Raw genomic sequence first — 14258 nt, 5'->3', positions numbered from 1 at the left:
TTGCTTCTGTCCGGTTCAACAGACAAAAAGTCCATGCATACTAATTCGAGTGGTCGCGTCGTCGTTATATTCACCAGAGGTGCAGCTCTCTCAGGTAGAGCTTTCCTGCACACACACCTGATACACGTCCTTATTTTCTTCTCAATGTCCAAAGCCATTCTTGGCCAGTAGAATCTAGCTCTGACTAGATCCACTGTGCGTTCCTTTCCCGTGTGACCCATGTCGTCGTGCAGGCTTCTCAATACCACGTCCCGAAGTTCCTCAGGCAAGACTAACTGATGTTGTGGGTGTCCCTCTTCTAGGCGTGTTCTATAGAGGATGCCATCTCGGAGCTCAAACTTGTTCAATTCTCTCAACAAAAGAGGCAGATCTGGAAGCTCGGTTCTTAGACTAGGTGGTGGTTTCACTCCGTGCTCAATCTGGGAAATGACATGCTTAATGCACTGATCAGCTTGTTGCTTGTCTCTGAGGTCCTCTTCTGAAAGGTTTGGGATGATGGGTAGTCCTCTAAGCCCGTCCTCATGCCCAAAACTGTCAGGCACCGCATCTGCAGAAATGGCCAGGCTTTCAACCAGGGAGATACTACCATCACAGTCCATTGCATTGTCGGCGCAATAGATAAGTTGTCTCTCACAAATGGCTTGAACGACCTCTGGATTAACCACTTCAATGTCTCCTGGGTCAGATAGGTGATGTTGAGTGAAACGACGTATCCTGTCCCACTCTTTCTGAGATGGTAGGTCATCACGCAGATTGCCGTGAGGGCGTCGCGACAATGCGTCAGCATCTCCATTTTGTTTCCCAGGGCGGTACTGGAGCTTAAAAGAGAAGGTGGAGAGTGCAGCCAGCCACCTATAGCTGGTTGCATCGAGCTTGGCAGAAGTAAGTATATAAGTGAGAGGACTGCTGTCAGTGACCACCGTAAACTGATTGCCATACAGATAGTCACTGAACTTCTCTGTCACAGACCACTTCAATGCCAGGAACTCGAGCTTGTGAGCCGGGTAGCGGGATTCACTACGTGATAACCCTCTGCTAGCGTAAGCAACAACACGCAGCTGCCCCTCCTGCTCCTGATACAAGGCCGCTCCGAGGCCGGTGGAGCTTGCATCCGTGTGTAGGATGTAGGGCAACATGGGATCTGCAAAGGCTAGAACTGGGGATGTTGTCAGTTTGTCTATAATCATTTCAAAGGCCTGCTGGCAAACGGGTGTCCAACGGTCCAGAAATGGTTCTTTTGGGTGGTAGTACTGCCCACTCTTGTCTTTTGACTTGGAATGCTTCTGAACAGGTGGGTACCCCGATGTCAGATCATTCAGAGGCTTTACTATGCTTGAATAGCCTTTGATGAACTTCCTATAGTACCCGCAGAATCCCAAGAAGGCACTCAGCTCTTTTAGGCGGTGAGGAACTGGCCAGGTCCTTAATGCTGCTATTTTCTCTGGGTCTGTTTCCACTCCCCGCTCCGACACCACATGTCCCAGATAACGAACCGAAGACTGGAAGAACTTGCATTTTTCTGGAGACAGCTTCAGCCCGTACTCCTTCAACCGGTTGAGAACCTTGATGAGTCTGGCTTCGTGTTCTTCTAAAGTCTTTGAAAAGACTATCAGGTCATCCAGAAAAACTACAACCTCCTTCAGGTTCATGTCACCCATGCACTTTTCCATCAGCCTCTGGAAGGTACTTGGGGCGTTCGTCACTCCTTGAGGCATGCGATTAAACTCCCAGAAACCAAGCGGGCAGACAAAGGCAGTCTTGGGCTTATCAGCTTCATCAACCTCAATCTGGTAATAACCAGACTTGAGGTCGAGGACCTGGAACCAGAGAGTGCTGCGAAAGTGTCGTCCATCCTTGGGAGTGCGTACGCGTCCGTCACTGTCTGCAGGTTCAACTTCCTGTAATCAATACAGAGGCGAACTTGACCATTTTTCTTCCTGACCACAACAATGGGAGATGAAAATGGAGACTCGCTCTCACGAATCACTCCAGCATCAAGAAGTTCTTGAAGATGTTTTCTGACGGCTTCCACATCGTTTGGGTGGATCGGCCGGGCCCTGTGCTTGAATGGTGTTTGGTCAGAAAGCTTGATGTGATGTTTTACTTTATCTGTTTTCCCAAAGTCAATATCATCCATGGCAAAGACTTCAGGCATGCCATTCAGCTTTTCCACAATCCTGTCTCTCCACTCTGGAGAAATTTGAGATTCCCCAAAGTCAAAGACCAGCTTAGGTTGGTCAGGGGACTTAGATCCAGGTAGCTTGGTTGGCTCCTGACCCTCCATCGCACTCTGTTTGTGCGGTAAAATAGCCTGGATTGCATTGAGCTCAGCAATCACGCTCTTGGCAGGAATAGTGATGTCACGCTCAGATGCATTAGAAATCACAACTGGTAGCCTGCATGGGGATCTGGTCGGTACATTAAGGAGGCAGGTCTTTACTAGAAGTCCTCCAGGCAGAGATGATGTAGGGTACTCCACAATGGCACACTTCTCCGACTGGAGTCCCTTGACTGCTACAGTTCCCTCTAAAACAACAGTTTCTCCAGCCGGAACAACCTTCTTTTCTTTCCCATGCATCCTCACCACTCCAATGTTACTGTCGTGACATTGTTCATGTCGCAGTTGTAATACTTTCAGCACAGTCTTGTAGCCATCTGCTGAAGTGTGGTGGATCACTGGACCTTTCTCTTTGTGCATGTTATATGCCACATTAAGGGTGTTAGTACCAATCAGTACATGAAAGCCAGATGTTCCACTGTCTGGGACCACTAAGGCCAAGGTTGGGACATCACACTCCTTCCCCAGGAATTGTTCTGGGAAGGTGATGGTGATTTTAATGTAGCCCAAATAAGGCACGGGTAACCCATTGGCACCTTCAACTTCCAATAGATCATACAGTGGCTCCATCTGTGTTTTGAACAGATGTTGATCAAAGAAGGACTTGGTAACCGTAGTCACTTGTGAACCTGTGTCCATCAGACAGTTAAACTGTTTATCTTGGATCATCACTTAGCATGTACTCTTTGTACCTATCAGTTTTGGGGAAACCTTCGAAAGGTGTTTCCTGACATTACACTGGTTCAAAGCAGCACTTAATTGAGGTGTAGCGTCTTTATTAACAGGGCGCTGGTGAGCTGCCACAGCCTCAGTTTGCCCTACAACTGAGGCTACATCTAAAAATTTTTCATTGGGAGTTAGATGGTCGGTTGCATCCCAAAGACGCTGCTTTTCTCTTAGCTGACTTCTTTTTTCATCAACGAGAGTGGGGTTTGGTTCGTTAGTGCAAGTTGAGGAAATATGGCCATCCTGACCAGACTTGAAACAATACCAGGCCTTTGGCCTTGCATTCTGTTTTGGGTTGGATGGCTTCCAGCTTGGTGCTCTAGGGTTAAGTTTAGGTGGTAGTGGTCGGCTGGATGTGTGCTCAGCGCTCCCCTTGGGTTTCGAGGTCTTTTGGGGTTTCTTTGACATCAATGCGGTAAGCTGGCTCTGAAGAGATGCAACCTGCTGTTTGAGTTCCGCCAATGTGTTGGACTCGGGTGGGATCACTACTTGCTGGCTACAGGCACATGTGCTTTGCGAGCTAGTAATGGCCCGCTGTCGATTTGAGCCGAGGTGCTTCTTCATGCGTGTGACTTTGGCTGCATGTCTATCCTCTTCAGTACGGATCTGTAACAGGAGCTCTGCAAACGCTGGAGGGTGACTTTTCTTTTCTTCTAGGTTGAGGTCAGAGAGCAAGATGTTGTCCCAACAACCGCGGCAGAATTGCTTGAGAATATATTTGTCTGCTTCTTCAGCAGCAATTCCTCCCCTCTTAACAGCAAGGTTTAGAACAGCCTGGAGGCGGCAGAGGTAAGACGAAGCCTTTTCACCAGGATCCTGAAGAGTGTTCATAAACTGGGCGAAAAGTTCTTCGCCATCTTCAACAGTTCCAAAGGCTGCATCCAGCAGTTGAAGGTAAGTTTCAGGGGTAGCTTCAGGACTTAGCCTTTTAACAATATCTGCTGCAGGGGAGAGCAAGCTTTCAACCATTTTCCGAGACTTCTGAAGATTGGACAGAGTGGGATCTTTCCTGAGAAGCTCAGCATGTGATCGCCATGTGTCGTAGTCGGTCTCATTACTGGGTCTTGGGGTTTTTCCTGAAAATGGGTGAAGCTTGATGGGAAAATGTGGATATGTGTTACAGTCACTTTTCCTTACAATGTGTTCAACGATGACCTTTTGAACTTCAGGTGGATGCAGGTCACTCTCCCTGATGGGTAGATTTTGCCTCAGGATGGTGGGTGGCTTTGGTTTGGGGCAATCTTGACCGGAATCCATAAAGGAGGGACTTCTGAACATCGGGTGCTCTGAGGTTTCAACTATTTCAAGAGATGTGTCGAACGGTTTGGCTACAGATGCCTCATCAATGCTGTCTGTTCCAATTGCCTCACTGATCTCTGACATCATGTCTCTCAGCACTTCTTCGTAGTCTTTCCCACTTAATTTTGCCAATTTCTTTATCTCATTGAGGTAGGTTTTGGTAACACTGCAGCCAACCTTCGTAGTATAAATGCTAGCCAAAGCTTGAACGAGATACCTGACACTTGGGTTCTCTTTGAGTTCATGTGTGTAAGGCAAAAGAGGAGATAAGGCTTCAATGGCGGCACCATCTTGATACTCAATAATCAGGTTTTTATAAAACTCTGATTCAGCATCAGTTACTGAAACAAGCCTAAAAGAACCATATTTCTTCAGAAAGTCTATAATCTCCTCATCTTCTGGCGATTCAAGCAACCCACTCACAATCACTGCATTAGGGACTTTAATACCCGAGTTAGCTATGAACTCCATCTCTGGCAATGACACTAAAACATTTAAACACCTTTTTTTCATACAATTCCCAAAACTTGAGATATGTTTCACTGCTGACACTTAACCAGGCTCCTGGCTGGCTCGCCACTTTTGTAACAGTTATTACAATTAAATAACATGAGATATGCATTAAATTATTGTCTCGACAACTTTGGACTAGTATCAGAAAGTTCTAGGTAAGACTATGGAGCCTTGAAAGGATCAGCAGAGAAGGAACCACACAATGATAGATAAGATGTGATTTGAATAGAAACTGTATTGAAAGTTGTAAAGTTTACAAACCCTGCCTGTCTAAAGCCGGCTTCCTGCAGTGCACAAACGCACATTAAAGGGCTCAAAAATAAAATCAAAACAACATCCTCTTTAAGGAAATTCTCCAAAGAGTTTCAATTAAAGAGCTTCCGCTCCTGTTGCTCAGTCCACTTCTCTTTGGAAAGAGAAATTAGAGTTCCTTGTGTGTGTGTGTGTTTCTGTCCATTGGTTCTAACACTACCCGGGTAGATTTTTAAAGTGTTAGTCTTATCTGTGTCAAGGAATGCAGTTATAGTCCTGAGGTTCGCTGAAGATGGATCCCACGGCTGGCCACACCGCACTCGGGTCCGTCGACAGTCACTCTCTTGGGATTGGCTCGCCACTGAACCCACAGGGTTCAGATCACGAATGATCCAGTCCTGGTCAAAAACCAATCTATGCACACAGTTCAGAGTGCATACATTACTATTTTATCTATGCTTTTTCCATCACTCATCTTTCAGTCAAGTATTGCTCAAGTATAACAAATGATTTTAGTTATACAATGTCTCAACCATCATGAAATAACTTGAGTTACATCACACAAGGTCTTAGTGCAACAGAAAATATACCTTATATTTACCCTTTTGGGAATAAATAAACTTATAAGATTCACTCTCCCATATTTATCCTTTTAACAGCTTGCTTTTAACTGTTCTTCTTTTTTTTAGATATTTCAACCTGAATTATTTCTCAGAAAAATATATCAACTTCTTTAAACATTAATACATTCAACAGAGTAATGAGATCCCTCACATTTTATAATCACATTTTAGGAACTTTTTGCATCTTTATCAAATGAGTTAACTTCCAAGTCAACAAAACTAAAAGGTGTGCATTTAAGCACTACATGACGATATTACTGCTTCTCCAACGTTTTGGAAAGCTAACAAACTCAGATGAATCACAGTAATGTTAGAACACAGAGAAATCGCTAAGCAGTAGCTTAATACTAGCGGTTAGCTGGGCACATTTTAATATATTCTTTAGCACTTAAAATTAAACATCTGTACATCAGTGATGTTACAGTACTTTAAACATAAATATCACAACTCCGCCTGGTTGTTTTTAAACAGGAAATATATTAACAGCAGTCAACTACATGTCTTCATGGCGCTAACATTCATGTAGCATCCCTTACCGGAGCTCGTGGTGAGATAGCTCGCCCGGCTGACGCAGCTTCCCACGGCCGTATTTCACAGATTTCAGATCCTAATAAATAGCCATCTGTTAACAGCTAGTATGTGAAGATAAATTGCGAATTTAACTTTTATTTCAGCTTTTCTTACCAGGATCTTTCAGTTAATTTGGCGGTTGCCTCGTGAGTAACGGCTTCCACAACAGGAAATGTTGACTAACAGAAAGTCATCTCAAGGCATACTCGCCTCCTAGTGGCGGTGAGGGAAAATTACACCTCCAACCTTATTCAGCAGCACAACCCACAAATCTGATGTGGGTTACAAACGCAACTGCATTCATCGCACACAGTCCTGCGTTTTGGGTCCTATTTTCCCCACATCGCCACGGTCTGCCAGCGCAACCGTGACAGATAACTTCAAAGTCCTGCAGATGTAAAACTTTAAAAAGATCACAGCAGCTGAGGACATGTCGCTGTTGTATCGGGATTGTTTAACATTATTTAAAAGTAGGGATTTCAAAAATATCAACAAAGAGAAATTTCACACAGAAAAAGGGTAAAAAAAAGATATAAATCAACAACTTTGAAATAACCATGGTGGCTTTTGGAGTACACATTGCTGAGTTTACATGGTGCACCTAAAGGTATCAAGAATTTCCTACCGTCGTCCGCACTTTCAAACGTACACAGCCGTGTAGAGCCAGGGGGGGATTCTTATTAAAAGGTACCGCTGTCCGCGTCGGACACCTCCGGGATGGACTTTTCCAGAAATGACAGCGTGTCTGATCCCATTCCGACAGGCTGTCCACTCCAGATGTGGACTGCCAGTCAAGCAGTTTATCTTCCTAACCTATATATCTCTCCAGAGACCTTTGCATTCTTAAGCTCTTAACCGCTGCTCCGGATCAAAGCATTACGCTCTGTTGCGTCACTCGGTTACATCACAGTGAGCGAACGCTGCCTTTGATCCAAAAGGCATAAATACCCTGATACAGCCGCCTACTGACAGAACCTGCCAGCTTCATATTGCGGTTACATCGTTTTGTAAAACTTTAGATATATTTTTGAAAAAATGGTTTCGGTTTCGGATTCGTCTTCGTTGTCTTTGGACAGGGATGAGGGTTTACAAATAAACGCCCTCATTCAAAGTAAAACATGTAAATACATGGTATATAAGCTCCTCGGAGAAGGAAGTTTTGGGAGAGTGGTGGAATGTGTAAAATTAGACACTTTTGAAAGGGTAGCAGTCAAGGCAGCTAGAAGGGAATACAACAAGTTCGCTTGGAAAGAGGCCGCTGCTGTAAAAGAACTGAGTGTTCTGGATAGGGATCGGTGCAATTTGGTAAAGTACTACGAAATTTTCAAGTACAAACATCGCGCCTTCATTTCAATGGAAATGCTAGACATTAGTCTGCATGATTTCCTAATTCAAAGGTCTTGCATTCCACTGGATCTCTGTGATATTCGGGTCATTTTAAAGCAGATGTTTGTGGCTCTTACCGCTCTGAAGAGCAGAGGTATGATGCATGCAGACATCAAACCTGATAATATCATGCTTGTAAATCAGTCTCAACAGCCATATAAAGTTAAACTTATTGATTTTGGTTTTGCCACAAGTCCTGCAAAAATTCCACGTGGCACTATTATTCAGGCCCTTGGTTACAGGGCCCCTGAGGTCATGTTGGGCATACCTGTGACTGAATCGGCAGACATGTGGGCTCTCGGTTGTGTCGCAGCTTTTCTATACTTGGGCAACCACCTGTTTTTCAACTCGCATGAATATGAAATGATGCAAAGTTTTGTTCACATGCTTGGTCAGCCTAATAAACGCATGTTACAGGAAGGGAAGTACAGTAAGAAATATTTCTGGATGAGGAAAGGGATAATAAAACACACATGGGTACTGAAGACACCAGTTCAGTATTCAGTATCTACAGGCACTTTGTTCAAACAAACTAAAACACTCGCAGACAAATATGCATGCATGGATGATTTAGCCAAACACCACCCACCGCCAAACACAGAATCCGAAGTGGAAGACACAGCGGCATTTTTAAGCCTGCTCAAATGGATGCTGTGTGTGGATCCTGTAAAAAGAATCACACCTGTTGAGGGTCTGGGACATCGTTTCATTACAATGAAACATCTTCCTGAGGACCCTGCAGGAGAGTGCTACACGAAGTCATCCCACACGAGCATGGAAGTGTGCCCACCCCTCAGTCTAGAAAATGAAATCAAAAACTTTGTTACCTCCAGTGAAATCATAAGCAACAGCGAACAGAGCAGTGGGAGATCTAGACTGTCTTCCACTTTTAACAACTGTGTGACTGCAGCTAAAATCCAAAGAAACCGACAGAAAAGAGCAGCTGCACGCAAAAAGAATCAGCCTGCATTTCACAGGTTTGCATGGCATGAAGAAGATGGCATGTCTTGTAGGCTGGGTGTCAAACAAAAGCCTGGGATGACCCAAAAACAGCTGGTAGGATCTTACTCTGAATCCAGTGATTTAGATTCTAGCACAGAAAGTACAGACAGCAGAGAAGGAATAGTCAAAACAAAGCCTCCGAAAGGTCGGCTTTCATTAGGGAAAAGGATCAAAAACTTTTTCTTAAGGCTGTTTTGCTTTTCTTCACATGATGCAGAATCTTAAGATCAACCCTCCCCAACCGGTCGTGGCAGATGGCCGCCCCTCCCTGAGCCTGGTTCTGTCACAGGTTTCTTCCTGTTAAAAGGGAGTTTTTCCTGCCCACCGTTGCCAAAGTGCTTGCTCACAGGGGATCATCAGATTGTTGGGGTTTCTTTCTTATATTGTAGGGTCTTTACTCTACAGTATAAAATGCCTTGAGGCAACTTTTTTTTGTTAAAAATTGTTTGTTTTTTTTAATGTACAAAATAAAATGTATTCAACTTTAATCAACTCTTACTCTCAAGTGTTTTTGTTTTGTCGCTGGTGTCACTGCCTCTCGGTCCGCCACTGTTTGATAAGTGTTAACCTGATCTGCTTCAGAGTGAATTGATCGGGACCCTGGTAGCTCCACAGTTCAACTTGAGGTGACTGGATGAGGGCTGGTCTCAGCACTGCGGTTCTTTGTTGTGTGGTGTGAAAATAAATGGCCAGCTCTTGTTCCCACTGATGCAAATTATGATTTCATGCAGTGAAGTCATAACAACAACCGGTTTAAACTGGTTTGTTGTCTGGATTTTGAATGTCTACCTTTTTATGTTTATTTAGGTTAACAGTCTAATCATATTCTGATTCTTGACAATAATCTGCTTTTCTTGTCACATAATAAAAAGGCATATAATTCTGTATTTACACAAAGTTAGACAGTTCAAATGAAGGTGTAATACACTGATTACAAATCATTTAGCTCATTAATGACTGTAGCTTTTGTATGTTCCCTGTCTCCTCCTAGACAAGTGGATATGGTATATATGTTTATATGTAGTTTATATGGTTTTGGTTTTATATATGTATTTTTAGAAAATGAATTAGTTCACTTACAGGCTGCCACGGCTTACGCTGCAGAGCATTCTGGGTAGCTAGTTCAAATGGGTTGCATCAGAATCCTGAACTGAAGAACTCAGAAGAAACTTCTAGCATCAGTTTTGGTCAACTTCACAGCACTGATGACAGATCCACACTGTGTGAACTCCTGTCCAGAGCTCTTACATTCAGTCAATTATATATTATTATATATATATATAATAATTATATCCTGTCTCAGAGTGATGCTGAAAAACTAGTTCATGCATGTATTACTTCCAGGCTGGACGACTGCAATTCATTATTATCAGGAAGTCCTAAAAACTCCCTGAAAAGCCTTCAGTTAATCCAAAATGCTGCAGCAAGAGTCCTGACAGGGACTAGAAAGAGAGAGCAGATTTCTCCTGTTTTGGCTTCCTGTTAAATCCAGAATTCAAAATCCTGCTCCTCACATACAAGGTCTTAAATAATCAGGCCCCATCTTATCTTAATGACCTTGTAGTACCATATCACCCTATTAGAGCACTTCGCTCTCGCACTGCAGGCCTACTTGTTGTTCCTAGAGTATTTACAAGTAGAATGGGACAAGCTTAATTTTCAGTCCTCATCTGACCGTAATATTTAATGCTTCCATCATTTATAGCTCCTCTGTAGAGACGAGTTGTGAGTTAATAAAAAGTGTGTGTGTTTTTAAGTAGTTTTAAACTTTGTGATCCACAGAAAGTAAAAGAAGAACTGACTGCGTTACAGTCAGGGTGGGTGCAGCGGCTTCGTCATGTGCGATTCATTTGCAGTTTGGACGCGTAGGGGTCAGCACCTCCTGCTCTGACAGCAGCTGGAGGTGACTGCTGCGTGGGGACCGCCACCTGTGAGCGCTTTGGCACGGGTCAGGTGGCCACGGCAGCACCCGGTGCTTGTTGAGAGTAAGAGCGATACGTGCTCTCATCTCAAAAAGTCGCCAGATTTGTCGCTAGTCACTTTTTAGAAAAAAAAGACGCAAAGGGGGTCTGAAAATCCGCTAAATATAGCGACAAAGTCGCTAAGTTGGCAACACTGGGCAGGGGTCAACATCAAAAAGAGCTCTTAGATTGTTTTCTGTTTTAGGGTGGAATGATTGTACAGCATACATCTTAAATTACTTGAAAGAATGAAAAGTTTTTAATTATTTTGCAGTTTTTGTAAACCTCAGAGGATCACATTTAGACACATTAGCAAATATCCATACAGCTGCACTAATGCACCTTCAATATTTGGTTCAATGTCCTTTAGCAAGTTTTACTCAATGTTGCTATTAACAAGCTTCTGGCATGATTTAAGCAGGATATTTGACCACTCTTCTCGACAGAGTTGGTAACATTCATTTAAATTGGCTGGTTTACTATCACAGACACAGCTTTTATGCATTTTCTAAATGCTTCAGGTCATTCCAGATGCTTTATATTCACCTTCTTTTAGTCATTATAAAACCATTTAGATGTATGTTTGGGATCAATTTCCTGGGTTGTTCTAATGCACTTACTGATTTCCCCTGTATGGACCATTGGAAAAGAACAGTTCAAAGAAATCATGAAAAGTCCAAAATGACCATGACAGCCATGTCCATGATCACTACATGTACACGTCTGACCACAAGTGTGAAATATTTTATTGGAACATTAAACAAATGCATGCTGATGTTTTGACATGTTTGTATAAGTTTACCAAGCTGATTTTGTTTTGTCAGGATAAATAATTCTGCTTTGTACTCTATGACAACATGTCTTGAGTTGAGATTACCTGATGTCAATGATGATTCAGCGCTGCTCAATGATGAGCAGCGCGACAAAGGCCCATTTCACGAGCCTCTCACTTCCGCACTTCTCGTACATCCTGCTCGTATTCCGAAGCATGCGGTCGCTGGATTGGGACACAGCCTGAGAGCTCCTCGATCCCGGATTATTGCGTGAGACTTCCCTTCAGTTCTCCAGCTTGCTACAGTGAAGTTAATTGTACTAACGGCTGCCTCTGTTATTTCCCGGCAGGAGTACGGAAGAAGACACGGCACGGGAGTCAGGGGCGCGCACGGAGATTTATTGCTTAATATTTACATCACTGTAAATAAACGTGTAACAGGTATTACAATTAAATAACATGAGATATGCATTAAATTATTGTCTCGACAACTTTGGACTAGTATCAGAAAGTTCTAGGTAAGACTATGGAGCCTTGAAAGGATCAGCAGAGAAGGAACCACACAATGATAGATAAGATGTGATTTGAATAGAAACTGTATTGAAAGTTGTAAAGTTTACAAACCCTGCCTGTCTAAAGCCGGCTTCCTGCAGTGCACAAACGCACATTAAAGGGCTCAAAAATAAAATCAAAACAACATCCTCTTTAAGGAAATTCTCCAAAGAGTTTCAATTAAAGAGCTTCCGCTCCTGTTGCTCAGTCCACTTCTCTTTGGAAAGAGAAATTAGAGTTCCTTGTGTGTGTGTGTGTTTCTGTCCATTGGTTCTAACACTACCCGGGTAGATTTTTAAAGTGTTAGTCTTATCTGTGTCAAGGAATGCAGTTATAGTCCTGAGGTTCGCTGAAGATGGATCCCACGGCTGGCCACACCGCACTCGGGTCCGTCGACAGTCACTCTCTTGGGATTGGCTCGCCACTGAACCCACAGGGTTCAGATCACGAATGATCCAGTCCTGGTCAAAAACCAATCTATGCACACAGTTCAGAGTGCATACATTACTATTTTATCTATGCTTTTTCCATCACTCATCTTTCAGTCAAGTATTGCTCAAGTATAACAAATTATTTTAGTTATACAATGTCTCAACCATCATGAAATAACTTGAGTTACATCACACAAGGTCTTAGTGCAACAGAAAATATACCTTATATTTACCCTTTTGGGAATAAATAAACTTATAAGATTCACTCTCCCATATTTATCCTTTTAACAGCTTGCTTTTAACTGTTCTTCTTTTTTTTAGATATTTCAACCTGAATTATTTCTCAGAAAAATATATCAACTTCTTTAAACATTAATACATTCAACAGAGTAATGAGATCCCTCACATTTTATAATCACATTTTAGGAACTTTTTGCATCTTTATCAAATGAGTTAACTTCCAAGTCAACAAAACTAAAAGGTGTGCATTTAAGCACTACATGACGATATTACTGCTTCTCCAACGTTTTGGAAAGCTAACAAACTCAGATGAATCACAGTAATGTTAGAACACAGAGAAATTGCTAAGCAGTAGCTTAATACTAGCGGTTAGCTGGGCACATTTTAATATATTCTTTAGCACTTAAAATTAAACATCTGTACATCAGTGATGTTACAGTACTTTAAACATAAATATCACAACTCCGCCTGGTTGTTTTTAAACAGGAAATATATTAACAGCAGTCAACTACATGTCTTCATGGCGCTAACATTCATGTAGCATCCCTTACCGGAGCTCGTGGTGAGATAGCTCGCCCGGCTGACGCAGCTTCCCACGGCCGTATTTCACAGATTTCAGATCCTAATAAATAGCCATCTGTTAACAGCTAGTATGTGAAGATAAATTGCGAATTTAACTTTTATTTCAGCTTTTCTTACCAGGATCTTTCAGTTAATTTGGCGGTTGCCTCGTGAGTAACGGCTTCCACAACAGGAAATGTTGACTAACAGAAAGTCATCTCAAGGCATACTCGCCTCCTAGTGGCGGTGAGGGAAAATTACACCTCCAACCTTATTCAGCAGCACAACCCACAAATCTGATGTGGGTTACAAACGCAACTGCATTCATCGCACACAGCCCTGCGTTTTGGGTCCTATTTTCCCCACATCGCCACGGTCTGCCAGCGCAACCGTGACAGATAACTTCAAAGTCCTGCAGATGTAAAACTTTAAAAAGATCACAGCAGCTGAGGACATGTCGCTGTTGTATCGGGATTGTTTAACATTATTTAAAAGTAGGGATTTCAAAAATATCAACAAAGAGAAATTTCACACAGAAAAAGGGTAAAAAAAAAGATATAAATCAACAACTTTGAAATAACCATGGTGGCTTTTGGAGTACACATTGCTGAGTTTACAAGGTGCACCTAAAGGTATCAAGAATTTCCTACCGTCGTCCGCACTTTCAAACGTACACAGCCGTGTAGAGCCAGGGGGGGATTCTTATTAAAAGGTACCGCTGTCCGCGTCGGACACCTCCGGGATGGACTTTTCCAGAAATGACAGCGTGTCTGATCCCATTCCGACAGGCTGTCCACTCCAGATGTGGACTGCCAGTCAAGCAGTTTATCTTCCTAACCTATATATCTCTCCAGAGACCTTTGCATTCTTAAGCTCTTAACCGCTGCTCCGGATCAAAGCATTACGCTCTGTTGCGTCACTCGGTTACATCACAGTGAGCGAACGCTGCCTTTGATCCAAAAGGCATAAATACCCTGATACAGCCGCCTACTGACAGAACCTGCCAGCTTCATATTGCGGTCACATTGTTTT

General features: G+C 43.0%; 1 protein-coding gene across 1 annotated transcript; it reads left to right on the top strand.

Moving 5' to 3' along the window:
* Positions 1 to 7449: 7449 nt before the first annotated feature.
* LOC146377071 (homeodomain-interacting protein kinase 2-like) lies at positions 7450 to 10692 on the top strand. The gene is made up of 2 exons (XM_084944289.1): positions 7450 to 8763; positions 10579 to 10692. Exons 1-2 carry the CDS (start codon positions 7450 to 7452, stop codon positions 10690 to 10692), a joined length of 1428 nt encoding a protein of 475 aa, XP_084800415.1.
* Positions 10693 to 14258: the final 3566 nt, after the last annotated feature.

Source organism: Perissodus microlepis, chromosome 11, assembly GCF_051167445.1.
Source record: "Perissodus microlepis isolate ML-2025 ecotype Zambia chromosome 11, ASM5116744v1, whole genome shotgun sequence".
NCBI classification, from domain to species: domain Eukaryota; kingdom Metazoa; phylum Chordata; class Actinopteri; order Cichliformes; family Cichlidae; genus Perissodus; species Perissodus microlepis.
The sequence above is the reverse complement of the archived record's forward strand: the minus strand, read 5'-3'. Positions and strand labels throughout refer to the sequence as shown.